General features: G+C 40.0%; 1 protein-coding gene and 1 long non-coding RNA gene across 2 annotated transcripts in view; one reads left to right on the forward strand and one right to left on the reverse strand.

The window, feature by feature from the left end:
- Positions 1-20,324, forward strand: part of LOC125485311 — a 26,762-nt gene extending 6,438 nt beyond the window's left edge. Inside the window, exon 3 of the long non-coding RNA XR_007264035.1 lies at positions 19,830-20,324. This is a non-coding gene — a long non-coding RNA (uncharacterized LOC125485311). The remainder of the gene's footprint in view (positions 1-19,829) is intronic.
- Positions 1-22,799, reverse strand: part of LOC109937591 (receptor-type tyrosine-protein phosphatase zeta-like) — a 239,525-nt gene extending 216,726 nt beyond the window's left edge. Inside the window, exon 1 of the mRNA XM_048607832.1 lies at positions 22,581-22,799. Within this exon, the coding sequence (XP_048463789.1) occupies positions 22,581-22,632 (52 nt within the window). The 5' untranslated portion in view covers positions 22,633-22,799. The remainder of the gene's footprint in view (positions 1-22,580) is intronic.
- Positions 22,800-27,269: the final 4,470 nt, after the last annotated feature.

The following is a 27,269-nucleotide window of genomic DNA, read 5'->3' on the forward strand; positions in this document are numbered from 1 at the left end:
TGGCCTGCTGTGTTCATCCAGCTCTTGTTATCTCCTCCAGCATCTGCAGTTCCTACTATCTCTAATTAAAGCACCTATTGTTTATGCTACAACAGGTATTTCACCAGGCTACCGCAGTTTAAAACTATAGCAAGAGTGCAAGATCAATTAGGCCTGCTCTTTCAAGCCGAATTGTGAGGTGATTTCTTGTGTCAAACACCATTACCAAAATGAAATAATCGAAGCACGTCCCTCTACATTAGATCGCAAACCACATACCACACAGACTGGGTTCTTGAAGTGTATTAACTGCACTACTTTTTATTGCTAGAATATTTAGATGTGCACAGACTGGGTTCTGTGCTTACTGATGTCATTGTACATTACATGTAAATAACTGACTAACACACTGCAAGACTCCAATACAGAGTGACAGAAAGTAACAAGGATATTTTTATAGCAGAAATTCATACAGTGTGAGGTCTTAAAGGTACATTGACTGTTTGATACGGAACAGCAATATGCAGTAATACTGCAGGACCCACACAAGACAAAAATGGAGTTTAACTAGCACTGGTTCATCTACATGCAAAATGTGTCATGTGTTTCATAAAAAACAAACGTTATCAGGGTTCAGAGCCAAGAAAATTTACTCCATGTATTTACTAGGTCATGGGTGGACATAGACTCTGGTTCTGGATTCAACACAATTCCCTGAAAACATACATTACTTAGGACCTTCTAGCTAAGAGAGAGAGATAGAATTAGATAGCAGAGCACTAAGGGGAGAGATCACAGGAGGGACAGTGAGAGAGAGGTACAAGATAGGGAGAGTGCTAAATAATGAGTAAGAGATGACAATAAAGAGTAAAGCAAAGATAGAGGTATGAGCAAGACACTCCAGATCATGGGATCCTTCAGGAGGCTATCAAACCCATCTTGGCTACACTGACTCTTTGAATTAGCTATCCAACCAAATATCACATCCCAGTTTTTTTCTCCCCCTCTAAGCATTTTAATTCTCTTTAAATATATGGCCAATTGCCTGAAAGTTCCAATGAAGTTTCCTTCCCTCACAGGTGTGCATTCAAGATATTAACAACACACTTATTTTAAAAAAAAACCTCTCACCCAGTTTCTCTTGTCCTTTTATCAGTTACTTCAAATCAATGACCTCTGATTACTTACCCATGTACCAGAGCAAACAGCTTCTCCCTCTATACTCCATCAAAACTCAATTTTCAATAACCTTACTATGTCCTGCTTTACTTTCCCTGCTGTAGGGAGAGCCAATCGCCAATCCCCAATCCCGGTGAGGACCTGGTAAACCTCATCCAGGGCTAATCCTTTTTAAAGGCCTTGAAAACATTATTTAAAACTATATCTTCAGCCAATCCAATATATTCAGTGAGCCTATTTACTAAGCTAAATATCACATATGTTTTCAACCACCTTATTCACTTGTCTTGCTGCTTTCAATGAGTAAATAATGTGTAGTCCTTTGCTCTTATTAACCAACTCCCCAATTAAAACAGTGCCTTTTAAGTTAAACTGCCTCTACAAGCAAATTCTTAAAAAATGGTTTCGAGCCATGGTTATTAATTATGCAACTTTTGAACAATCAAGATTTTTAAATATAACATTAACTTTTTTTCCTCCAGGACGATGGTTAATTATACTTTATAATAACTTCCTACAGAGAAAATTGGACATGTTTCCTCCTATTACCTCACATCTCAATGCTATGACTAATTAGAAATTACTCACCTACCAACAATGTGAACCAGTCCAATTAGTACAAGAATGGTAAACAAAAGTAACAAACAGCTGCATTACCATAGTCTCCTTCCATTTACTGAGGTTATAAAATAGTATTCACTATTACAAATTCACATACATAATTATGGTAGACAAGTGTTGATACCTTCACTTCAGTGTGCGATAACAACACATTCTCTTTTGGCAAAGTGACGCCAGATACGAATAAAAGAGTTTGAAGAAAGGCAAGCTTACACTACGGCCCATCGCTAGTTGGCCTTCAGAACATGGTGGTGTGCTGTCTTCTTAAATTGTTGCAATCCACATGCTGTAGGTTGACCCACAATGCCCTTAGGGAGGGAATTCCAGGTTGTTGACCAAATGGCAGTAAAGGAATGGCGAAGATAACAAGGTGCAGAGCTGGATGAACACAGCAGGCCAGGCAGCATCAAAGGAGCAGGAAAGCTGAAAATTTTTTCTGAAGAAGGGTCCAGACACGAAACGTCAGCTTTCCTGCTCCTCTGATGCTGCCTGGCCTGCTGTGTTCATCCAACTCTACACCTTGTTATCTCAGACTCCAGAATCAGCAGTTCCTACTATCTCCAAAGGAATGGCAAATGTCTTTTTGATCAGCATAGTGAGTGGCTTGGAGCAGAACTTTCAGGTGACGCTGTTCCCATTATCTGCTGCCTTTGTCCTTCTGGATGGCAATGGTAATGGGTTTGAAAGGTGTTGTCTAAATTTCTTTGATGAATTTCTGCAGTGCATTTTGTAGATAGTACACACTGTTACTACTAAACATCAGTAGCAGAGGGAGATGCTTGTGAATGTTGTGCCAATCAAACAGGCCACTTTGTCCTGGATGGTGTCAAGCCTGAGTATTGTTGGAGCTGTACCCATCCAGGCAAGTGGGGAGTATTCCATCAGACTCCTGGTTTGTGCCTTATAGATGGTGGGAATATGGGAAAATATGAGGTTATGCACTTTATTTAAATTGGGAAGGCTGCAGAAAGTTACAGAACAAAGAGATTTGGGAGTCCTTATCCTCAAATCATCACAAAAATCTAGCACCAAAGTTCAGTGGCTAACACGGAAGACAAATGGAATGATGGCCTTTATTTCAAAAGGGTCAAAGTATGAAAATAAGGACCGTAACATCCCCCCGTCGGTGGTCGAGAACGCCCTCAACCGTGTCTCCCACATCTCCCGCACCTCATCCCTCACACCCTGTCCACGCAATAAGAACCAAAAAAGAATCCCCCTCATCCTCACGTACCACCCCACCAACCTCCGGATCCAACGCATCATCCTCCGACACTTCCGCCATCTGCAATCCGACCCCACCACCAAAGACATCTTTCCCTCCCCACCCTTATCTGCTTTCCGGAGGGACCACTCTCTCCGTGACTCCCTTGTCCGCTCCACACTCCCCTCCAGCTCCACCACACCCGGCACTTTTCCCTGCAACCGCAGGAAGTGCTACACCTGCCCCCATACCTCCTCCCTCACCCCCATCCCAGGCCCCAAGAAGACTTTCCACATCAAGCAGATGTTCACCTGCACATCTGCCAATGTGGTATACTGCATCCGCTGTACCCGGTGTGGCTTCCTCTACATCGGGGAAACCAAGCGGAGGCTCGGGGACCGCTTTGCAGAACACCTACGCTCGGTTCGCAATAAACAACTGCACCTCCCAGTCGCGAACCATTTCAACTCCCCCTCCCATTCCTCAGATGACATGTCCATCCTGGGCCTCCTGCAGTGCCACAACGATGCCACCTGAAGGTTGCAGGAACAGCAACTCATATTCCGCTTGGGAACCCTGCAGCCCAATGGTATCAATGTGGATTTCACAAGTTTCAAAATCTCCCCTCCCACTACCGCATCCCAAAACCAGTCCAGCTCGTTCCTGCCTCCCTAACCTGTTCTTCCTCCCACCTATCCCCTCCTCCCACCTCAAGCCGCACCTCCATCTCCTACCGACCAACCTCATCCCGCCCCGTTGACCTGTCCGTCCTCCCTGGACTGACCTATCCCCTTCCTAACTCCCCACCCACACTCACCTTTACTGGCTCCATCCCCGCCTCTTCGACCTGTTTGTTTCCTCTCCACCTATCCTCTCCTCTATCCATCTTCTATCCGCTTTCCACTCTCTCCCTATTTATTTCAGAACTCCCTTCCCCTCCCCCTTTTCTGATGAAGGGTCCAGGCCCGAAACGTCAGCCTCTCTGCTCCTATGATGCTGCTTGGCCTGCTGTGTTCATCCAGCCCTGCAACTTGTTGTCTCGGATTCTACAGCATCTGCAGTTCCTACTATCTATGAAAATAAGGAGATCCTGATAAAAGTACATAGGGCACTGATCAGACCACAGCTGAAATAAGTAAACATTTTTGGTCCCATTAACTAAGGAAAGATACACTGGCATTGGAGGCAGTTCAGGGAAGGTTCACTAAACTCAGCTCAGGTGAGAACAGATTTTCTTATGAGGAGAGGTGGAGCAAATTGCCTTCTACTAATTAGAGTTTAGAAAGGTTAGAGGAGACCTTATTGAAACACACAAGATATTTAGAAGATTTGACAGGGCAGGTGCGGTAAGGTTATGGGAAAGTCTCGGATTTAAGTACATAATCCCAGAGTAAATCCATTTAAATCACATATGAGGAGGATTTTTCTTCTGAATCTGTGGAATTTTTTACAGCAAGTGTCTGTGGAGCTTATACTATTAAGTATATTTAAGGCCAAGATAGACAGATACTTAATTAGAAACTGAATCAAGTCTTATGGGGATGAGTTAAGGAAGTGGAGTTGAGGATTATCAGATCAATCATAATCTCTTTAAATGGCAAGAGACTTGCTGGGCTGAATGACCTATTTCTGTTCCTAAATCTTATGGTCCTATGATTTTGTGGTGTTATTTTGAGATGTATTATATGCTGTTTCAGCAAATGTATCAGCCACTTTACAGACAAGGCTCCACAATAACTGTGAGAAGATCATTTTTTTTCCAAACTGTGTTTTTTGGTAATGCTGGTTTAGGGTTAACATCAGCTAGAAGTCTGGGACTGCCTAGTATTTTTTTAAACCAAATAGCTTGGTGAAATCCTTATTATTTTCTTGAACTGTCAACAGTAATGTCTTCTCAATCAGAGATCGGCAGCTCCAACAATACAGCAATCCTCAATACTGTACTGGACTATCAGCCAAGATTGTGTTCAAGTCATAAGATGGGGCTGGAATACACAAATTACTGACTCAAAGACAACAGTGCCACCAATTTAGCAAAGCTGGCACAATTTATTATGCCTCTTTGTGAAGGTGAATACAGACTTGCACAAAAACAGCTTCTACTGCCCATCAAAGATGTACATCTGCTCTGCAGTAATTCACACTACTTGTAATTGAACAATATGAACTCTAGGATGTTCAACATTGGAAATGGCCTGGTTCACAAATGGCAGCATAAAAATGTTAGATTTTTCAAATGGTTTCAATCTTATTGTAAAAATAACATCTACCATAATTGATGGAAATGACCAGGATGTCTATTAACTGAATGTTGTAAAACAGCATAAACGTCTGCTATATTCAGTCAAACTCTATTCAAAACAGTGCAAAGGGCATAATAAGACCATAAAATTTCCACATTTTCATACATCCAGCAGGCCTTGAACTTAAAACTTTAAAAAGCATTCTATTTAAATGTAGCATTATATAGAGTTGCTTCCTCCAGTTTTGAGGTGTAGGTTCCCAATGAGGTAGGCAGCACAGATTCTGAATATGGAAATTCAAATCTAATTGGGCACATTTGCCCCTGGCAAGAAGACCCTCAGCATGTTAGGACCATCCAGGCACAAACATCTTTAGAGCCACTCCAAGGTCAATAGTGGGCTGCCCTGGGCTTGCTGTACCAGGATTGCCTGGCTGATGGGTGCCTCCATGGCCTTCAGTGAGGACTGCCTCCCCCACCCCCAACTCTTCCTCTGAGACTTGAACACAGGTTGCCAGTTTGCTGCGCCTGCAGCGTATATGTCCAATAAACTGCTGGCACATGGTGCAGGTGTGAGATTGATGTAGCACACTGCCCTACAGCAAGATGTACACCCACCATACTGAGCACTGCTGACCAGCAAGGTTGTCAGACTGTGCTAATTGGCACAATAATTTAAGGATTGCAAGGATGCTGTGAGTGTGCAGATCAGTGCTAAGTGAGTGAGCACTAAGAGAGCAAGTGAGAAACCCTGAGATGTAGCTCGGCCCCACATCGCTGTGACAATGCTATGACTTTAAGACGTGTATTTTGTCCTGTTTTCTTTTAATGAAGAAAGGCTGAGGCAGAGGTAGTGAGCAGTCTGCTCAAAGCCAATAGAGTAAACAGCTTTGAGGAATTGGTTTTGTTTTGAAAGGTTGGATCAATAGAAGCAGACTGAATGGGTTGGGTTGGGTTGAGCTCCCACAGAACCATGATTTTTACTTTTAGCTTTCTGCAGTTGCTGGGACCTTGAAGCTGAATGTGGAAGCTTTAATTCCTCTCTCTGTTACAGCTAAAAGCTGGGGTTCTCTTCCTGCCGCTAGAATTACATGTGAGACAATTTATTTTACTGAATTTGCCTTTGCCAAGGGTGTGTTTATGGAATGTTACTATATTGGAACAATTAATAAGTAGCAGTTAATATATATTATTTTGTTAAGCATTTCAACAGAGTTACAGCTGAGCCAATTATTTTGTTTATATTTTGACTGTATTTTAAGTGTTGTATAAAAATAACGTGTGTTTTGCTTAACATAGAGTGGTTTGACCAATCAAATTGCATCTGGAACACAATATCTTACACTTACCTTTAAAATATGAACAAGTTAAGATCAAGACTATTTTCTTAAGTTATTGTGAGGGGGTTTGGTCTGGTCCGCAACAGCGCAAAATGTCCTTCCATCAGCCAATCGATAATAATTGCTGGTGTGCCCTGCAATGCATGCTTCCTAAGCATCCTGCATGTGGATCAGAGAGGTACCATGAGGGTCCTGAGGGGATGACAAATATGGATTGTTAATATGGTCTGGCCTACATGTGACTCCAGATCCACAGCAAAATGGTTGACTCTCATCTGCCCTCTGAGCAATTAGGGAAGGGCAATAAATGCTGGGCCAGCTGACGACACCCTCATCCTATGACTGAATAAGAAAAAAATCTGGAACAGTTGGTCTCACATTCTCATCTACTTCCAAATAATATTCACCAGGAAGACATGCAAGACCTGGAAAAACATCTTTGTAATCTTCCAGTATAAGTTCAACAATAAATGGCAAAACACTGGAAATATTTTTGGGCACGTTTATAGAGTTACCAGTCCAACTTAAACACTTGCTTCAGCTCAGAGGATTGGGTTTTGCTTAACGTCTACAGTCTGGAGCTCCAGATCTTCATTCTTCACATTGCATTTGGTTCTCAGCTTTGTTTATCCTCTTAGGATGAGTATCATTCCCTCATATACCCTCAGCTTTATCTTTGAGGGCTTCCATTCTGAATCATCATCTTCAGCAAAAGATTCAACAAACATTTATTACAGCTCATATATTACTGTCACAGGCACTTCAGTCTTTGGCTTAATATTAAGCCAAAGCTAACATGCCATGCTTCCAGTGGCCCAAGTTAAGTTGGAGTGTGAGACCTTTACAGCCTCAGTTCACATGCTACGTTACAATCATCATATTAAGAGCATCTCTCCTAAAACAGGACTTGCACACTAACCATGACGGATAACACAACAGAACATGTACTCATTTAGGAGTGTTTCTTCTGTGGACAGATTCAACATATTGCACTGAGCATGAGGTTGTAGCTCAGCACTGATAATGTCCCCTCCATCTTCATTCCGTCTCCTTCTGAACTAACCTGGATGGCATGCACAACTTTTATTATTACCACCCTTTGCTTTAACAGTTCAGATTGGCCCTCAAGTTTCAGTGCTTGCCTCTGTCTGCCCTCCTTAATTGGGCAGTAAACACATGTATGAGCTGTGAACAGAATACCTTCCATTACACTGGGCCAGATACGAGTAGGGTTGAGACCTGAAAATGGTCATGATGGGTGAAAATTTTTAAAGTGGAAGAAATTTGAGCCAGTATATTGTTATTGATGTATCAAAACAATTCATACATTTTAACATACTTATCGATTCTTAATATTCTTAGAAAAAGATGGAGCTTTGTACACTGTATACTATGAAATCAATCTGAATTTTAATCAATTTCATTACATGTAGTGGTGCTCACAAATGGCACAAATCTAATAACACACTGAAAATCACTGTTAAAGAAAGCAAAATCAATGATTAGATTATTATGACCCAAACAACATTCCTCATTCGTATTTACCGAGTGATGTTGTGAACTCAGCAGCTCTAAAAAGCAATTTTCAATGTGTGAAAATTATCACACTCCTGCTTTGAACCTACATCTAAACGCAGAGATACGGATATGTTAGTCATATGATATAAATTTTAATCCTCAATTTTGATGTTAAATCTGCACTATCAGTTGATAGAATGGCAAGAATGTATAGCTTGGCAAAAATATAACTACAAGATTGCATTTGTAAATCATTCATGGTTTATCTTTATTGCTATATTCAGCAGGTCAGTTTACTTCAAAATCAAATACTTGAATTGTCCTGTATTCTTCTGAGGGTGTTGTACTTAAATGCACACAGTATATGAAACAAGGTTAATAACATTGGAGCACAGACTGAAATTGGCAGGTACGATGTTGTGGGCATCACAGAGACGTGCCTGCAAGGGGTTTAGGGCTGGGAACTATATTTCCAAGGATATGCATCCTATCCGAAGGACAAGCAAATGGGAACAGGGGGTGGAGTTATCTTTTTAAGCAGAATAAAAGAAAAATTCATGGAATAAAGTGATATAGGGTTGAAGGCATAAAATCTGCAGGGGTAGAATTGAGGAACCACAAAGGGAAAAAGACCCTGATAGGAGTTAAGTACAGACCTCCTTGAAGTAGTCAGGACGTGGGGAAGGAAATAAATCAGGAGATAGAAAAGACATACAAGAAAGGCACTGTTACAGTAATCATGGGGGACTTCAATATGCAAGTGTGCTGGGAAAATCAGGTTAGTTGCAGATTCCAAGAAAAGGTATTTGTCGGACATCTATGAGGCGAGCTTTTGGAGCAGCCTGTGGTAGAGCCCACTAGGGAACAGGCAATTCTGGATTTGGTGAAGTGTCAGCAAGGAGCTTAAGGTGAAAGAACCCCTAGGGGGCAGAGACCATAAAATGATAGAATTCACCCTGCAATATGAGTTGGAGAAGCTGGAATCAGGTGTAACAGTATTACAATTGAGTAAAGATAACTACAAAAACATGATGGAAGAGCTGGGCACTTGATTGGAAGGGGAGCCTAACAGGGAAGACAGTGGAGCAGCAATGGCAGGAGTTTGTGGAGGTAATTTGGGAGGCACAGCAGAAATTCATCCCAAGGAAGAAGAAACATACTAAGGGGAGGATGAGGCAACCGTGGCTGACAAAAGGAGTCAGGGACAGCATAACAGCAAAAGAAAAAATATACATTGTTGTGAAAATTAGTGGTATGTCAAAGGATTTGGAAGCCTTTCCAAGCCAGCAGAGGACAACTAAAAAAGCAATAAGGTGAGAAGATGAAATATGAAGTTAAACTAGCTAGTAATATAAAAGAAGATTTCAAGAGTTTTTTTTAGATATGTCTCAAGGTAAGCGGGTGGCAACAGTGGACAGTGAACTGCTGGAAAATGATGCTGGAAAACAATAATGGGAAACAAAGAAACAGCTGAGGAATTGAATGAGTGCTTTGTATCTGTCTTCAGGATGGAAGACATCTGTAGTACACCAGAACTTCAAAACAGCATCAGAGGGCAGAGGTGAGTGTAGTAGCTGTTCCTAAAATGAAGGGGCTGGAGAAGCTAAAAGGTCTGAACGTAGATAAATCACCCAGACTGGGTGGACTATACACCAGAATTCTGAAGGAGATAGCGGAGGAGATTGTGGAGGCATTGGTGGTAATCTTTCAGGAATGATTAGATTCAGGAGGGTCCCAGAGAACTGGAAAATGGTTAATGTAACATGCCTGTTTAAGAAGTGAGAGAGACAGAAGGTGGGAAATTATAGACTGGTTAGCCTGAGCACAATCCTTGGTAAGGTTTTAGAGTCCATTATTAAGTGTGAGATTGTGGAGTACTTGGAAGTGCATGGTAAAAGAGGGCTTTGTCAACATCTGACAAATCTGTTAGAATTTTTTGAGGAGGTAACGAGCAAGTTAGACAAAGGAGAGCCAGTGGACATGATCTATTTAGATTTTCAGATGGTCTTTGTTATGGTGCTGCACAGGAGGCTGGTAAATAATATAAGAGCCCATGGTGTGAAGGGCAAGGTACTGACATGATAGAGGATTCACTGACTCACAGAAGGCTAACAGTGTGAATAAAGGGGTCTTTTTCAGGATAGCAGCAAATGACTAGTGGAGTTCAGCAGGGGTCAGTTTTGCGGACACAACTGTTCACATTATAAATTAAGCAATCTGGATGAAGGAATTGTGGGTATTGTTGCCAGGTTTTCAGATGACACAAAGATAAGTGAAGGGACAGGTAATGTTAAGGAGATTACAGAATGACTTGGACAGGCCAGGAGTGTGGGCAAAGAAGTGGCAGATGGAATACAATGTGGGAAAAATGTGAGGTTATGCAATCAAACAGAGATTGCTGGAGGAACCCAGTAAGTCTGGCAGCATCTGTGGGAAGAAAGCAGAGTTAACGTTTTGACTGACTCTTCATCAGTCACCAGACCCAAAGCATTTATTCTGCTTTCTTCCCACAGATGCTGCCAGACCTACCGAGTTTCTTCAATAATTTCTGCTTTTGTTTTCAGCTGTACAGCATCCACAGTTCTTTGTTTTATATTTATGTGAGGTTATTCACTTTGGTAGGAAGAACAAAGGCATAGGCTATTTACAGAATGGAACAAGGCTTCAGAAATCTGAAACACAAAGGGACTTGGGAATCCTACCTCAGGATTCTCTTAAGGTAAACATATAGGTTCAGTTAGCAGTTAGGAAGGCAGATGCTAATGTTTGTATTCATTTCAAAACGGCTAGAATACAAGAGCAGAGGTGTACTGCTGAGGCTGTATAAGTTTTCCCAGCCTCTGGCCTACTGTTTTAGCCACGCTATTTATGTAGCTGTTCCCATTCAGTTTCCGTCAATGATAATTCCAATTGGTTGATAGTGGCTGATTCAGCGATGATAATGTGATTGAATATAATGTGAAGATGATTTGACTCTTTCTTGTTGCAGATGGTCATTACCTGACTAATATGACTCACATACAGATGGAGATGCACAGCGCAGAAACACATTTTGGTCCAACTCGTCCATGCCAACCAGATATCCTAAGTAAATCTAGTCCCATTTGCCAGCATTTTGCCCATATCCCTCTAAATCCTTCTTATTTAATACCCATCCAGTATCCACCACCTCCTCTGGTAGCCCATTCCATGCACGCACCACCCTCTGCATGAAAACGATGCCCCTTAGGCCCCTTTTAAATCTTTCCCCTCTCACCTTAAACCTATGCCCTCTGGTTTTGGACTCCCCTATCCTGGGGAAAAGATCTTGGCTATTCATGCTATCCATGCCCCTCATGATGTTATAAACTTCTAAAAACGTCACCCCTCAGCCTCCAACGCCCTCCAAGGAAAATAGCCCAGCCTATTCAGCCTCTCACTATAGTTCAATCCGTTCAACCCTGGCAACACCCTTTCAAATCTTTTTTAAATCCAGCCGCAGCATGACTTCCCAACTCCTATACTCAAAGCACTGATCAATATAGGCAAGCAATACCAAACGCCTTCTTCACTATCCTGTCTACCTGTGACTCTGCTTTCACGGAACTATGAACCTGAACCTAAGGTCTCTTTGTTTGGGAACACTCCCCAGGACACAGAACATAGAACATATAACATAGAACAGTACAGCACTGTACTGTTCGGCCTTCGATGTTGTGCCGAACTTTTACCCTAAACCTAAGGTCTATCTAACCTCCACCCCTACCTTATACTATCATCCATATGCCTATCTAATAGCCGCTTAAATGCCCCTAATGAGGCCGACTCCACTACCCTCTCCGGCAATGCATTCCACGCCCCTACCACTCTCTGAGTAAAGAACCTACCTCTGACGTCTCCCCTATATCTACCTCCACTCACTTTAAAACTATGCCCCCTCGTAAAGCTACCTCCACCCTGGGAAAAAGTCTCTGGCTGCCCACTCAATCTATACCTCTGATCATTTTGTACACTTCTATCAAGTCACCTCTCATCCTTCGTCGTTCTAAAGAGAAAAGCCCTAGCTCTCTCAACCTTTCCTTGTAAGACCTTCCCTCCATTCCAGGCAACATCCTGGTAAATCTCCTCTGCATCTTTTCCAACGCTTCCACATCGTTCCTGTAATGAGGCGACCGGAACTGGACACAAAACTCCAGATGTGGCCAAACCAGGCTTTTGTATAGTATAGTATAGTTTTTGTATAGTATTAGCATATTTTGTATTAAATATAAATATCAGTATATTTTGTACAGTATGGTATAGTAAGGACCTTACCATTAAGTGTATAAGTCCTACCCCAATTTGCATTTCCAAAATGCAGCGCGTCACATTTATCTAAATTAAACTCCATCTGCCACTCGTCGGCCCATTTGCCCATCTGTTCAAGATCCCGTTGTACTCTGAGGTAATCTTCTTTGCCGCCCACTACACCTCCAATTTTGTTGTCATCTCAAACCATCCGAATCATTTATTTAAATGACAAGAAGCATTATTAAGAAAATTTGGAAAGTCAAAATGCAATCCAGAATTGACATGGTTTTATAAAGGGTAAGTTATATTTGACAAATTTGTTAGAGTTCTTTAAAGATGCAACTGGTGAAGTAGATAATGGGGGTCCTATGTATGAAGGGTATCTGGACTTTCAGAAGACATTTGATAAAGTGCCACAGAAAAGATTAATAGACAAGGTAAGATCACATCAGGTTAGGGATAATGTATTAGTTTGGATGGAGGATGAGGTAACCACAGAAAGCATTGAGTCAGGATAAATGGGTCTTTTTCTGATTGGCGTGCTGCAACTGGTGGGGTGACACAGGATTCAATCCTTGGGCTCCTCCCTAACCATTTACAATCTATATTAATGCCTTAGGTGCAAGGAAAGAAAGTACTATGGCCAAATTTGCAAATGATGCCAAAATTGGTGGGAAAGTAAATTGAAATTTTAAAAATTACAAATGTACATGGATAGTTGATGTGAATGGGCCAAAATTTGGTTAATTGTGTTTAATGTGGATAAGTGTGAGCTTATCCATTTTGGTGAAAAGAGTGGAAAGGCAATGTATTATTGGGGCCATGAGCAAACCAAGCATTTTATTTCCAGATGCTGGAAAGGGATAAAATTGAAGAATAGCGAAGTTATGCTACAATTGAACAGGAACCTCAGTTAGATCAGATTTGTTCGAACAACCGCATGAAGTTCAGCTCCCTATAAGATAGAAAGGATATAGAGGCACTGAAACGCACAAAGAAGGATGATATCAGAAATGCATGGAGTATGGTGGCTCTTTGGTTAGCACAGCTGTTTCACAGCGCCAGGAACCCAGGTTTGATTCCAGCCTTGGGTGACTGCCTGTGTGGAGTTTGCATATTCGCCCTGTGTCTGCGTGGGTTTTCTCCGGGTGCTCCGGTTTCCTCTCATAGTACAAAGATGTGCAGGTGAGGTGGAATGGCTATGCTAAATTGTTTCCATAGTGTCCAGGGTTGTGCAGGCTAGGTGGCTAGCTATGGTAAATGCGGGGAGAGCAAAGCTCTTCGGAAGGTTGGTACAGACTTGATGGGCCAAATGGCTTCTATCTGCACTGCAGGGATTCTATGACACATATCATGAAAACAATAATAGGTTGAGTTGCTTTTCTTTCAATCAAAAGACTTTAATAGTGGTCTTTATGAAATGTTTTGATACAAGATACAGAATGTTATCTTTTGTGAGGTAATGCATTACTAGAAGGCTTTGATATGGAATAGTCACCAAGAAATTCAATAGGGAAGAAACCTCTTTACCAAAGAGTGGAAAGAATGTGGAACTCTCTACCACAGGGAGCAGGTGAAGTACATGGTGTACATGTATTTTAGGGGAAGTTGGACAAACATTTGAGGGAGAAAGGATGATTACAGTGATAGATTTAGATGGGTAAAGATGAGACAAGGTTCAGATGGAGCATAAATACTGACTGAGCTGAATATCTTGCTTCTGTACTAGATATCCTACAGAACTTTAATTACTAGGCAACATATCATCCCATTGGCTTCTTTACTGTCATGTCCTTCCTTTTCTATTCTCTCTATTCATTATAACAACAGTTTCTCTCTCTGAAATCTATCTGCCTTAATTATTTAATTAAACTTTGAAAACTTTTGTCCTTTTTTTCTGTCTCTTTTTTTTTTCTTTTTGGGATCAGAAGTGTGATTTTGACCAGCTTCCAATCAGCTTTTGGATCTGTCAGCTAAGCAAGGGATTAAATTTTCATGGGTTGCTTTTGCTTTTACGTCATATGGTGTTATGGATTGGGAGCTCAGGTGAGCTAAAATTTTGAGCTTGCAAGAATGAAATGCCTGCTGGTCTGTGGACCAAGTAATAACAGCTGTGCATCTGTTTGCTCTCAGTTCTCACAGGAGGGTTGCAATAGTTTTAAACATAGATTGTTACTTCCCATTCAAGTTTGGATATTGTCCAGGTCTTGCTGCATGTAGAAGCAGACTGCTTCAGTATCTGAGGAGCTGTGAATTATACTGGACAATGTGTATTCATTAGCAAGCATCCCCGCTTTTAACATTCTGATGCGGGGAAGGTTACTCAGAGAGCTGAAGATAATTGAGATAGGACACAACTGTGAGGTACTCCTGCAGTGATGCTTTAAGACAAAGTGATTGACCTCCAACAACCACAAACATCTTCCTTTATGCTGCATAGAATTCCAAACAGTAGAGATTTCCTGATTCCCATTGACTCCAATTTTAATTGGCTGCACTTGGTCAAATGCTGCCTTGATGTTAAGGGCAATCAACCTTACTTCCCCTGTTGAGTTCAACTCTTTCGACCGTGATTGGACCAAGGCTATAATAAGGTCAGGAACCAAGTGACAACTGTGTACAGCATGGAAGCAGAATCAAATTCTATACACAGACAACATCCAAACCTACATACCGCCATACATCCAGGATTTGGGCAGAAATCAGATAGAAACTGATCAGTGTTAACCCTTCCATCCTAAGGAAGATAAAGCCTGAAGTACTGTCACCCTGGAAGATTCCTTAACTCAGCACTATTTCTGCTGTGTAATTCATGAACAAGAGTGGTCACCATCAACAAAGAAGTGGAGGAAAACAAACTGAGAAGGAACAAAAAATCATCATATGATTGAGAAAAAAGATCTCTGATGCTATTTCAATGATTGAAATTTTGACCGTTTTGCATAATGTAAGATCATCGTATCAGTTTATTAAATTATAATACAGGCACAATGCATGGAAAGTATGAGAAAAAAAATTACTGAAAAAAAGATGCAATAATTCCTTTCAATTGTACAGCAAAATGTTTGATGAAGATATATATTTCCATCATTTTGTTTCTGGGAAATCGCATAACACAGGGCAATGATGTATTATGGTCTCTTGCTTTGATATAAATGACCATTCAAAGAATTTGTTGCTATGCAAAAGCAAGCAACCACAGTTCTTTAATCCTGCTCGGCAAGCAAGTCAACAATCTCATCCACAAGCCAAGCTACAGATCTTTGCCAAAACTTTAAATTCTTTAATCCATTTTCTTCGGCTTTTATAACAATTGTCAAATATATCTATGTGAAGAGCTGATTTTTTAAAAAAAGCATCTTAGCTCCCTCATTTCTTTAGTATCATTAACATCAGAAGACAAACAGAATTGTAGACCAGAAAAGTCAATACTACATGCCCACTCGTGTTCACAAACTGCATTCGTACGGATGATTTTCTTTTATTTCTTGTTCATGCCTCATATCCCCTACTTCCAATCATCTAGCAAGCTCTTCAGTGTTTCAAAATATCTTTGTTCATTGAGCTGTTTGATTATCTTAGTAAGTTAATAAATCTGAAAACAAAGAATATTACTCCAGAACGCTCGGACACTCATCAACTTCCAATCCTGTTTCTATTCTTCTGCTGGTCCTACACAAAAAAGGCTTTACATTGTGTTGTGAATAGTTCATGGCTCATGTTAATATTCTACAGGTAGTTTTAATTGTGAAGAATAAAGTTGTAACGGTTAAGGGGATTAAAATGCCGGGGACTTTTTTAAAAAATTGCCAAAATATCTCAAATTGCAGCTTAAAGAGAGAACCAGTTTAAAATATAAAGTCAGGAGAATTACGTCTTTAAAACAACAGATGGGCTTACTTAGCTAAAGAGCTGGAGATGAGACATCTGCCATGCTTGCAGCTAAGGCAAGCCAGAAAGATGTTTTTGCTTGGGAGTTAGAGTTAATTCAGTTTTAAAACATTCAGCAAAATTTATGCCTATTTATGTCATCAGATCAAAGAAGCAGTAAATGAGGACTAATTAATTTAGGGGACTAATCAGTTCTGAGGAAGGGTCACCAGACGCGAAACGTTAACTCTGTTTTTTCCTTCACAGATGCTGCCAGACCTGCTGAGCTTTTCTAGCAACTTTGTTTTTGTTCCTGATTTACAGCATCCGCAGTTCTGTCGGTTTTTAGTAATTAATTTAAACTTTGAGGACACTCCAGAGTAAGCTACATGTCATGAGGATGAGTGGAACTTCACGAAGTTCTGTAGTTTCATCTTATCCTGATGTTTTCTGAGAGGTCTGTAGCAGAGAAGAGCTGACGTAGAGCTTGTAGCTCACAGAGAGGTTAGCCAAAGTACGTGGCAATCAGATGTGCTGTAAGTAGAGTAAAGGCAGGTGAGGCCTAATCTTATTTTAAATTTTATGGGCGAACAGAAATTTAAGAGTATTTAGTTTTAAACTAGAATCAGAATCTATAGTGGCCTCCACAGTCTTCTGGAAAAGAAAGCGACCAACAAATTATCAATTTGGATCCAAGCCAGCCATTGGAAAAATAAAAAAAGACACCTTTCTTAGTGGATAGAGTTTATTACCTACACAATATTATGGCTCCTTCAGCACACCAGCCCCCTTTTATTTATTTAATGTCATTTTGTGTTGGCAAGTTATGATATACCTCCAGAGCAAGTAGGACTTGAACCTGTCCTTTTTGCCAAGAGGTAGGAACACTACCATTGCACAGCAGGCACCCTCTGCTCTCCCTTTATATCTAGCCAATCAATTAATTAATTTATTAACATCAATCACCTACTAAACCAGTTGCTATATCTACACAAATTAGCTTAGAAGTACTCAAAAAAACCGACAATGGGGACTGAAGCATTCATGATCAAAAGATGGTAAATTAAAGTTTTATCTATAAGACTAGCTGGTGGGGATTAAAGATAGTCTCCACGAGACTGAACATATTTAAGATTATTCCCGATAGAAGTCAATAACTTTAAGATATTACAAAATGAGAGAACTCTTGACGGGTGTAAACAGTAAACTTGCTTTTGGAAGCTATGATGGTAAATTAACTGTATTTTCTTTAATTTGTTCTAAATATGAGAAAATTTGCATTTTATTTAAAAAGTGAAATTTTCTATTGATAATGCAAGGTGTTGTTTTCTCTTTAAATGTTAAGGGTCTTTAACCAAATCATAACCTCCCACAATTCCCTTCATTATTTTACAAAAGATGACAACACTCCTCATAGAGGTCTAATGAACAGAGAAAGGCCCTTCGACCCATGGAGTTTGCATCAATCAAAAGCAATCATCTAACTATTCTAATCTCACTTTCTAGCACTTGGCTTATAACCTTGTATGAATTGCTTGGCATTGCAAGTGTACATCTAAATATTTCTTCAACATTCAGAAGATTTCTGTCTCTACCACTCTAGTGAATTCCAGATTTTCACTGCCCTCTGAGGTAAAACATCTTTTCTCACATCCCCTCTAAACCTCCCTTATCTTAAAGCTAATCCTCTTGGTCTCCTCCACCAACCATTCACCCCATCACCCCGACCAACATAAAAATGAGGTGAGCTCACACAGCAGTTCTGCATTGTTCATCACTCCACAAACACAAACATTTTTGCAAGTCCTTCTTTGAATCCTATCCAATGGCTCAATACCTTCTATTTTATAACTGTACAGTAACCAGAAACCAGAAACTAGAAACAATATTCGTGGCCTCATTAATGTGTTATAAAGTATTAGTATCATGTTTGGGGCTCTCTTCATTTCTATAGATTGTCCACTTAATAACACTGATGCTTGCAATTCCTGTAATGCAATGTGTTAAAGATTTCCACATTAGATAAGTCATCAAAATCACCTTATCTTTTAACTATCTCATTAACAAATAAAATCACACGTTTTAAAAGCTCTTTATCAATAATAGGCACCTTAAACTTTAGTTACTTTGAAATAGTCTTTGTAATAAGCCATTTTAAAATATAAAATTATTTTAGTTTGGTGAAAACCTACAGCATCATTTTTTACATGACAATATCATCAATAAGCAAAGTGGTAATGCAATTTATACCACTGTGTTGTCTGTTTTTATACAATAGTCTTCTTATAAACACCACTTGCATTTTATCTGTCCAGCTGTTGAATCTGTGCAAATATTTTGGAGTTCAAACACTCAGACCAAGTCAACCAAATTTTGTACAGCAACATTTAAAATTCAGTGATCCAGCAAAGATAAAAATGTTGGAAGAGAGAGACATACAATCTGCTCTGCTGACCAAAGGAATGCAGAGCTTTTTAAAAGGATGAAAGCATGTAATTATTGTGCAAAGTCTTAATTAAAAGTACAGCCAATGATTGTACTGTGAACACTAGTGAAATATTAATTGGATCTGTGAAGAATAGGAATTTTATTTTTCCAAAACCAATTGGACCTTAGTTCAAATGAGTTTGGTGATCGGGATAAAGAACAAGAACATCCTGAGCAATGATGTGGTACAGAGCACATCAGAACTAAAGTATAAAGAGATTGTATTGGGATACATTTTCATTAGCTTCCCAAATCTAAATCTCGGGTATACCATTATGGAATGTCACAAAGCAATGTTCCAGATGCTCCTCAGAAAAAAGGACAAAAAACTAAAAGAAGTATCTTTAACAGGCCCTTAGTAGTTAATGAAAGGTGAAAATTCATAAGGAATGGTAACACAGTTTCAAGAAATGAATCTATAAACATGTTACAAATTTGCTTCAAATGTTACTCACATCTTTGAGGTTGAAAAAAAATAGGATTTATTAGATCACATGGGCTCATTTTGATCCGAATTGAATTGAATTAGCTTTATTATCACATGTACACAAATCAGTACAGTGAAAAGCTTATAAGTTGCCACTTACAGTGCCATCTTAGGTACAAAGGTACCGAGGTACAGCTTCTTCAGTTACAAGTTCTGTGCCATAATGACATAAGGAAATTCAATTAGCTGAAGATTCCAGAATACTTTCATACCAATAATGATGTAGCATTATCCCACAATATAAACTCAATTTGTTTCCAATGCAAGAACAGATTTTGAGCTACTCACACTTTATGTCTCAAATACCCTTTTGATCTGTTTAAATGAAGTCTAACCTGACACTGGAACATGGCAGTCCATTCTTAGGAGAAGTAGCAGCAATAGGAGAGAAGGCAAAATTGCTCAGAAATTCTTGCCTATTTTCTAGTTAGCTGTACTACTACTCAAGTTGTCGAAGCAACTATGGATGGTTGAAGTCAATCCCTTTGGAGATTTCAGGTGGTCATCTCAGAGTTTTATTGAGACAGTCATGAATTTAACTGTGGTAAGGGCATGTTGACTCTATTTATATAGCAAAAGTTTCAGTCCAGTGTTTTATCTATAAATTTATTGGTCTCATTGACTATTACACAGGGCTACAGGCTGTTAATTGCCCAATAATACCTGTTTTCACTTCACTGGATCCAGTCTGGACTTCACTGCAGTTCACAGAATCCAACAGAACCCATCTATTTGAAAAAAGCCAAACCTCTTCTGCCTATTAGTGATGACTTCCGAATACTTGAGTTGTGTTTAAGAAAAATGTATGCTTTCATATGTATCCAAAATAGATTACAAATATAAACAATGAAAGACAATAAAACATCAGTAAGACCAAAAGCAAGGAAGAAGCATAAGGATAAAAAAGAAATGTAATTTTCCAAGCAAGGAGTCAAGTACAAGGATAATGTATTAGAAGGTATCTGTTCAAATGGAAATCAGCTTACCTTCTGTTTTTTCAGTGGAAATGGGGATTGGCCATTCAGCCACTATCAAAATGCAATGAAATAGTTGAGTTTTATTTGGGGAAGATATGTTAAATCATTCCTCAAAATTGAAGGTCAGTAGCTATTGAAGTAATGCTGTAAAAATGTGTAAAAAATTTAAAAATTCTGATCCATATGGCAAATAAAATTTTTTGTTATGTATCTTTGTCTGTAGCTGCATTTTTTTTAGCCGTAATGCAACTGGTCTGTATTGTGGCACTGATAGCCATAAATGTGATTCTTCACAGTGTTTGAACGTTAAACCTGGACAACTAAAGCAAAAGGGTGTGTTTGGTATGCAAAGTGAGAAGCACAAGGGTTAGTTGGACATGCGTGTCCTTCATTTATTGCCGTCATCCGCAACAATTCCAATTGTCAGGACACAGAAGTAAACTTCTATAGTGTTAGCAATAGATGGATGGAACGCACAAAGCAAGCATATGTGGACAGGAGTCTGTAGTTGACAGTTCTTTTCCTTGCATCTCTTCTCTTAGATGCCATAATGCCAATCTTAAGGAAACCACTAACCCACAAACAAAAGTAGCTCTATATGGCTGTGGATACAAACAGACTTATCATATTACAACCATTACTACTGTGAGGCTTTTGAAAAAAAATGCGGTCATTAATGAGTTTTGGCATTGTGTACATTCCACCAGCACGCTTTATAACTTTGTATCCATCTATTGACATTTCGAGCGTGCAACAATATTCCAGAAAACATCCAATTGCCTTACAAAACCATTGTAAGAACCATATTTCTTAAAATGCCGATGGGACAGCATTAGTCACATGAATAAGTTAAAACAATCTTTGACAGTCTCTGAAGTGAGAGTCAACCGTTTGACAAACCTTCAACTGTTCATGTAAAAGATAACAACTTGATTATGGTAAAGACTTGAAATGTGGATTTGACTGGAACCTACAATTTTAAGAACATCTTTAACCCGATGGTAATGGGTTTTGTTTTAATATGAGATAGTCCCACTCTGCCCTTGAATGCACAGAGAACTGCTCAACCCAGACCCAGATAGGACCATTTATCAGAAAGGACATTTTCATCACTGCCTGGGCTGGGTTTGAACCCAAGCGGCAGAGGTGAAAGAATGTGGTTCAGCAGAGTTCATTCACCACCTGTCACCAGGAGCCCAGCCCCCAGCCTACCCCCTACCGCCCTCCAATCATTTTGATCCAACTTGTCTCAGGAAACTAAAACACTGGGATTACTAGCTACGCAGCTGACTCAGTCGAAAAGGCTTGTGCTCATGTGTCCCCTCAGTCTCACTCAGTAAAGTCGGATTTAACCATAGACTGGGATTAGTGGCACAGTTCGAAAAGGGAGCCCGGTTAACAGCAGGTCTCCCGATGACAATATTGTATCTTTTAAACGTCCGTGCGGGACATCTCTTTGTTCTCACAGACTCTCTCCTCCATTGCTGGCTTCAAATCTCATGCAGAACATCTCCAGAGTAATCGGCTGTCCTGAACAAACGTTGACACCAGAAACCGGTGTAGAACAAAGGGATGTAAAACGCATTGAGGCTTGTCATTGAAACGGAAAGGCTCCGAGGCGAGTACCTTCTGGCTTACCAGCTTTCGCAAGAGCGACATGTCCTGAACTGCATCGTATTGTGTCAATCTGCATAAATGCTCAATTTCAAATGAAACATTCTTCACCTGAATTACAATTTAAACCCAGATATATTTGTTCATGAAGAGGGTGACCAGAGGGTATATTCCCTGCAACAGCTGGCCATAAAACCGAGGAAGCGTTTCTTGGGCACATTAAAGATTATACACCAGGGTAAAGGCAGATGCAATGTTACAGGGACTGCAAGCAAAGCAGTCTGCCGGTTTAATCACTTTAAACATCCCCTCTCTCTTAAAACCTTCACACTGTCCTCGCATCTCCAAGTCCCTCTTAGCTTTGCAATAAAGCTGCTGTGGATATTATCATTACATCCCATTGCCAAGTCTTTCAACAATTGATGCCCCTTCAGTTCATCTCCCTTTTCATCACTGCATCTGAGCAAGGAGAATGTCCATTCGGCCCGGGGTCCACTCTCATACCTCACGGCTCGGACACTCAGTCACCACAACTCGCAGAAAATAAAAAATACTCAAATAAAGATTCAATAAAGATTCGCTGCCGCTTCGGTTCTGGTTAACCCCCCCCCCCGCCACCATTGTATTGGAAAGCACTTTCTGTCTGTTCCCATTCAGCCTTTTATAAGCTTCAAAATGCGGAAATGCTGTACCGACTGTCACTTACTGGGGGGCAAATTAGGCAGGAATTGTGACTTTTTAAAAACGATTTAAAGACGCAAGGGAAAGACGGCGGCTGGCGTAATGTACTCACCGACTTGACAGATACAAAGGATAGCAGACATCCAGAGAGACTCCGGCAGCATGTCCACCGAGCCCTGTTCTTCCACAAACTTGTTGGGGTTTGGTAGCAGAATAAGTCCTTGTGGCGAAGAGGCTCCGTCTCGTTCTGGTGCCTATTGGTCCGGTGGAGCGACAGGAGCCAGGGACTGAGGCTGTAAAACAAGACAAGCCGAGTGACTGGGAGCCGCCTTCACGGTGAGGCACTCCAGAAGAGAGTGAGCGAGTCAGAGCACAGTAACTCTGTAACAGAATGTGGGTGTGCGTGAGAGAGAGAGAGCCTGGGTGACTGGGACAGGCTCTGAATATGAACGCTTATCTGTCTGCTCCTGTAACAGGCACTCACTCCCCCTGAATGTGCAAAATGAGGTGGTTTTTGAGTCAAGCTTGAGCTGTCAACTTTGTGCCAGAAAGTGATCCGCCTGTGCATGTATTTGTGTGTGTGTATGTATGTGTGTATGTGAGAGAGAGAGAGAGTGTGAATTTCTGCCTGCTTTGTGCTGGGAATGGGATTGCCGGATCTCCTACTGTCGGCTAGTTCCTAGCATTTAAACCTGAATCCCAGCAATGTAACAGCATGAGAATGGTGTACCTAGATTCCTCTGGATTTACCACAGCTTGTTGGATGGGGAGGAGAAGGTGCTTAGTACAGGTGAAAGTATCAAAGCAGCTAAGGGCCTGTTGAGTGGTTTACAGGGTGCAGTTGCCAACTTCACAGCACTATGCTGGACTGCACGGTAACCGGGAGAGTGAATCATGAAGTTGGACCCTCACGCAATGCCCTGAGTTGGTGCCCCTAAGCATACATAGCAACTGCAGCATCCCTGTTGGATGCACACACGACCAGCAGTATAACTCCAGCACAGCAGCCACCCACATCTCAAAAGAGCCCGTGTTCTACCTGTTTGAATGCAATGTTCATGATGACAGAAATGATTTTTTTTCCAACCCCTTTGCCACTTTATAGTAAAGGGAAAGCCTGTCAGAAAGCGCACAGTCCGCCCCTTACTGCTGCAACTAGGTACCACTCAACTGAAGGGCAATGGGCATTATAGGGAGGGGCTGTGTGCAGGTGGTCTCAGTTGCTGCAGCAACAGTTTGAGTGTGATTCCTGATGTGTGAGCTATCAGTGGCATTTTGGATGTCGGTGCAGGGCAGGCAAAGCTGAATGTGGACAAGTTCTGACTTGGAATAACATGAGTATGCCTGGTTATGTTTCTGTGACAAACAGCATCTGGTGGACTTTCATCCCCCATCGAATGTTGGTATACTGTACACTCGACGGATACAGTTACCTTCTTCACATCCTTGGTAATGGTTCAGTCCTGAGCTCCGCTGAAACAAAAGCAAAAAAGTCACCTCCTGTGTTATAGGAGATTCCAGGAGAAACTTGGCAAGGAGGTAGAGTCTGGTTTTGTGAGTCTGTTCAGGGAGACAGTGATAATTTTGCTAAAGAAAATTAGCAATAAAAGCCCAGTTTTAAACTTGAATGTTTAAAAACATTCGAAATGCCTTGTGCAAAGGGTACATATTGTATTCGCTCACAGTTTAATTTATGTGATTAATGCACAATGATTTCTTTGCTATTTTCCCCTTAGTAACATTCTTATTTTAAAATTCTGAAATGTAATTGTACAAACTCAAATGGTTCACAATCAGTTGACTTGTAACGGAATACAGATTCTCAGTGGGATTTGAACTTTCTAGATCATTGATCCAATAGAACAAACATTACAGAACCAAAGCCCAGATTCGAATGGGCCCTACCATCAAGCTTATTACAATTCTTATAGAAATTGATAACTTAAACAGAAATTCAAACTTCCAGTTAATACTTGAAAGATTTTGTGTTTTAACCATTTGTTGTAAAAAAAAGTCTAAAAACACTATAAACCAAATATTACCTTTGTAGGCAATTTATACTTAACAACAAAACAGAACACTGCCATCCCTCCCTTACCCGTTCTTAGTCCAACTGAGAAAAGATACAATGTTATGATCCCAATTGATGTTATTACTGGACAAGTAAGGTATTGGACTGACACATGGCTTAATAGATCATATTTTGACTTTCGTTATTTAACTAGTTGGTGTTTTCTTTTTAATTGAAACAGAAGCACCAGATGCTGCAGACTTGGTTTTAGCAATAAAATAGATGTTTATTACGCAAAAGGAAAATAAAATAAACCAAGCTAATTACGTATCACATAATTAAAAAGATTTCAAAACAGACACAAATACAATTCTATTTATCCCAGCACTATCACATTACAGTACTCAAACACTAAACGGTGTTTGCTTCTCTATCATTTTTACAGGTTTAAATTAACTGTTTCATTCAATTCCTGTTTGGTAGCCTCTTCCTTGATTAGTCAAACAATGAGCTTAGATTTTCTCAGCATCAAATATCACCTCAATCACCACTAACTTCTGGTCTAGAACTTACAAAATTAAATCCTAACACTGGGGTACCTTTTCCTAACAATTCTCAACTATCTCCATTTTTATGAGAAACTGTTTCACACATCTAACATCCACCAGGACCTCTGAAAATTACAACACAGATTTCCACGCTATTGGTTCTTTTCCTGAGCAAAAAAAATCCTGATCTTGTTAAACTGAAAGGTTAGTCTGTCTGCTTGTAAATCTCTCATAACGCAAACAAGTTCTCAATATCACTGCAACGATATGCTATCTCATACTGTTCTTTTTTATTGACAGCATAAATACTGGCAAAATAATCATTAAATTCCCTGAAAACCCATGTGCCTCTAGTTAAAATGTAAACTCCGAAATAAACTAAATTAATGTAAACTAAACTAAATTAATCACACACCTTACATTACAACAGGTAAACAGTGCAGTGTTCTTTACATAGATATTAAACTTCTCAGAATCAAAACAAAATGATTCCTAGCTCACAAGGGCTTATTTTTGTTCTTTCTTTCAACCTGGTAATTTGCAATCTTGTAACTTAAACATTGGTAAAATGAGTCTAAAAGTTGGAGCCTTTCATTTTGCACTCATCAAAATTAAAATACAGAAAAACAGGCTTGAGTAAAGCGACACTATTTTATATAGAATGAGAAGAGGATGCTGATTGGTTAAACCATAATTTGCATGGAGATGTAGCAAGACAGTTAACTGTCAATGTTTATTTTCAGACGAGGAAGGTAGATTTTGTCTGATTTATGCATTGTCAAGGGGATACTGCGGACTTTGTCCCCAAAGCTGTGAGAACCACTGACAGGTGTTTGAGATAGTGGAAAGGAGTGCGGAGAAACCTGTCAGACCTGGTAGAGGGCTAAGATGAGAGGACAGGCATAAGAGGTGAAGTGGTTTTTGACTGCATAGATCTTTTAAAAATGAATCTAGCTTTCAACTGATTTTGCCAGGACGATAATCAAGTCTCAAGGATTGACCAGTCAAGCCTTACACACTACTAAAAAAAAATGCAAGGATTTAAAAGAGCCACACTGTGTATTTGACCAGAATTCTGCAGTAGCCATTGGTGCCTTGGAGCTCATGATCCAGTGGGAGGTTCTGATCTAAGCCTTTATTTGGTCTCTAACAATCAAATCATAGAGGCCTACTGTCAGGCAAATTTTAGAACACACCACATGACCCCCCTGCATTTTACTTTAAATTTAAAGATGGTTCTAGAATATAATAATTTTATAAACCTCATACTTGTAACATTATCCAAGGGTCTTGTTATCATGCAGTGTGAGACAGTGTGTAGCACTGAGTGAACATCAATGAATCTCTTGCTCTTTTATTTTCACTAATCAAAGTGAATCTCTGAATGTTACTTTCTTGAAATGAATCAGTCCGCATGCGTAAATGGCAGTGTTTTTTACTATGAGATCTTTAATACTGAACAACAGCTATTTGGTAGTTACGGCTGCTTGAAAAACATTGTAAACTAATATCAGCAAAGTCCCAGACCTGCATCACAATACTTTTAATCTGTGAAAGGCAGAGACTTCAACATAAGTTATTCTAAACAAACTTAGAGATACATGGTCGACATTCTATTCCAGACTAAGTTCCTCAACATTTATCACTAACGTTCAATAGACACCACTACTTATTCTATTAATTTCAAAACTTTGGCTTATAATTCCCTCCATGGCTTCGATTCAAATGATATCTAATTCCCCAACACCATGTGATAACTGATACTCTCTGCTTATTTGCATTTGGCCTACTTAATATGCCTCTCCTCACCCCACACACATTCCCCAATCCGTGACAAAGCCATCATATTTTACAGCCCTACAATTTGGAATTCTCTTCATAAGTATCTTCAAATGCCTGATCCATATATACATCTTCACTCGTATCTTCAACCACCTCTCCAAACACAATTTATAATTATTCACAGTAATTTTGCCCGATCTGCTTACTTTGTGAAGCACCTTTAGATATTTCGCTATGTTAAACACATTATGTTAGTGCCAACTATTGGCTTCTTACCAATATAAAAATAACTAATTAGATTATTTAAAGTTTCAAATATCACCTTGTACACTAGCAATTGAATATATGCATTTAACAAGTGGAGCAAGAAGACTTCCTAAGGTAGCTTTACTACCAAAATTTAAAATGAACTAGCACTGTTAAAGCTGCAGTTGTTAAAAATATAAAATAATGCATAAAC

This window comes from Rhincodon typus, chromosome 18 (genome assembly GCF_021869965.1).
Source record: "Rhincodon typus isolate 14 chromosome 18, sRhiTyp1.1, whole genome shotgun sequence".
NCBI classification, from domain to species: domain Eukaryota; kingdom Metazoa; phylum Chordata; class Chondrichthyes; order Orectolobiformes; family Rhincodontidae; genus Rhincodon; species Rhincodon typus.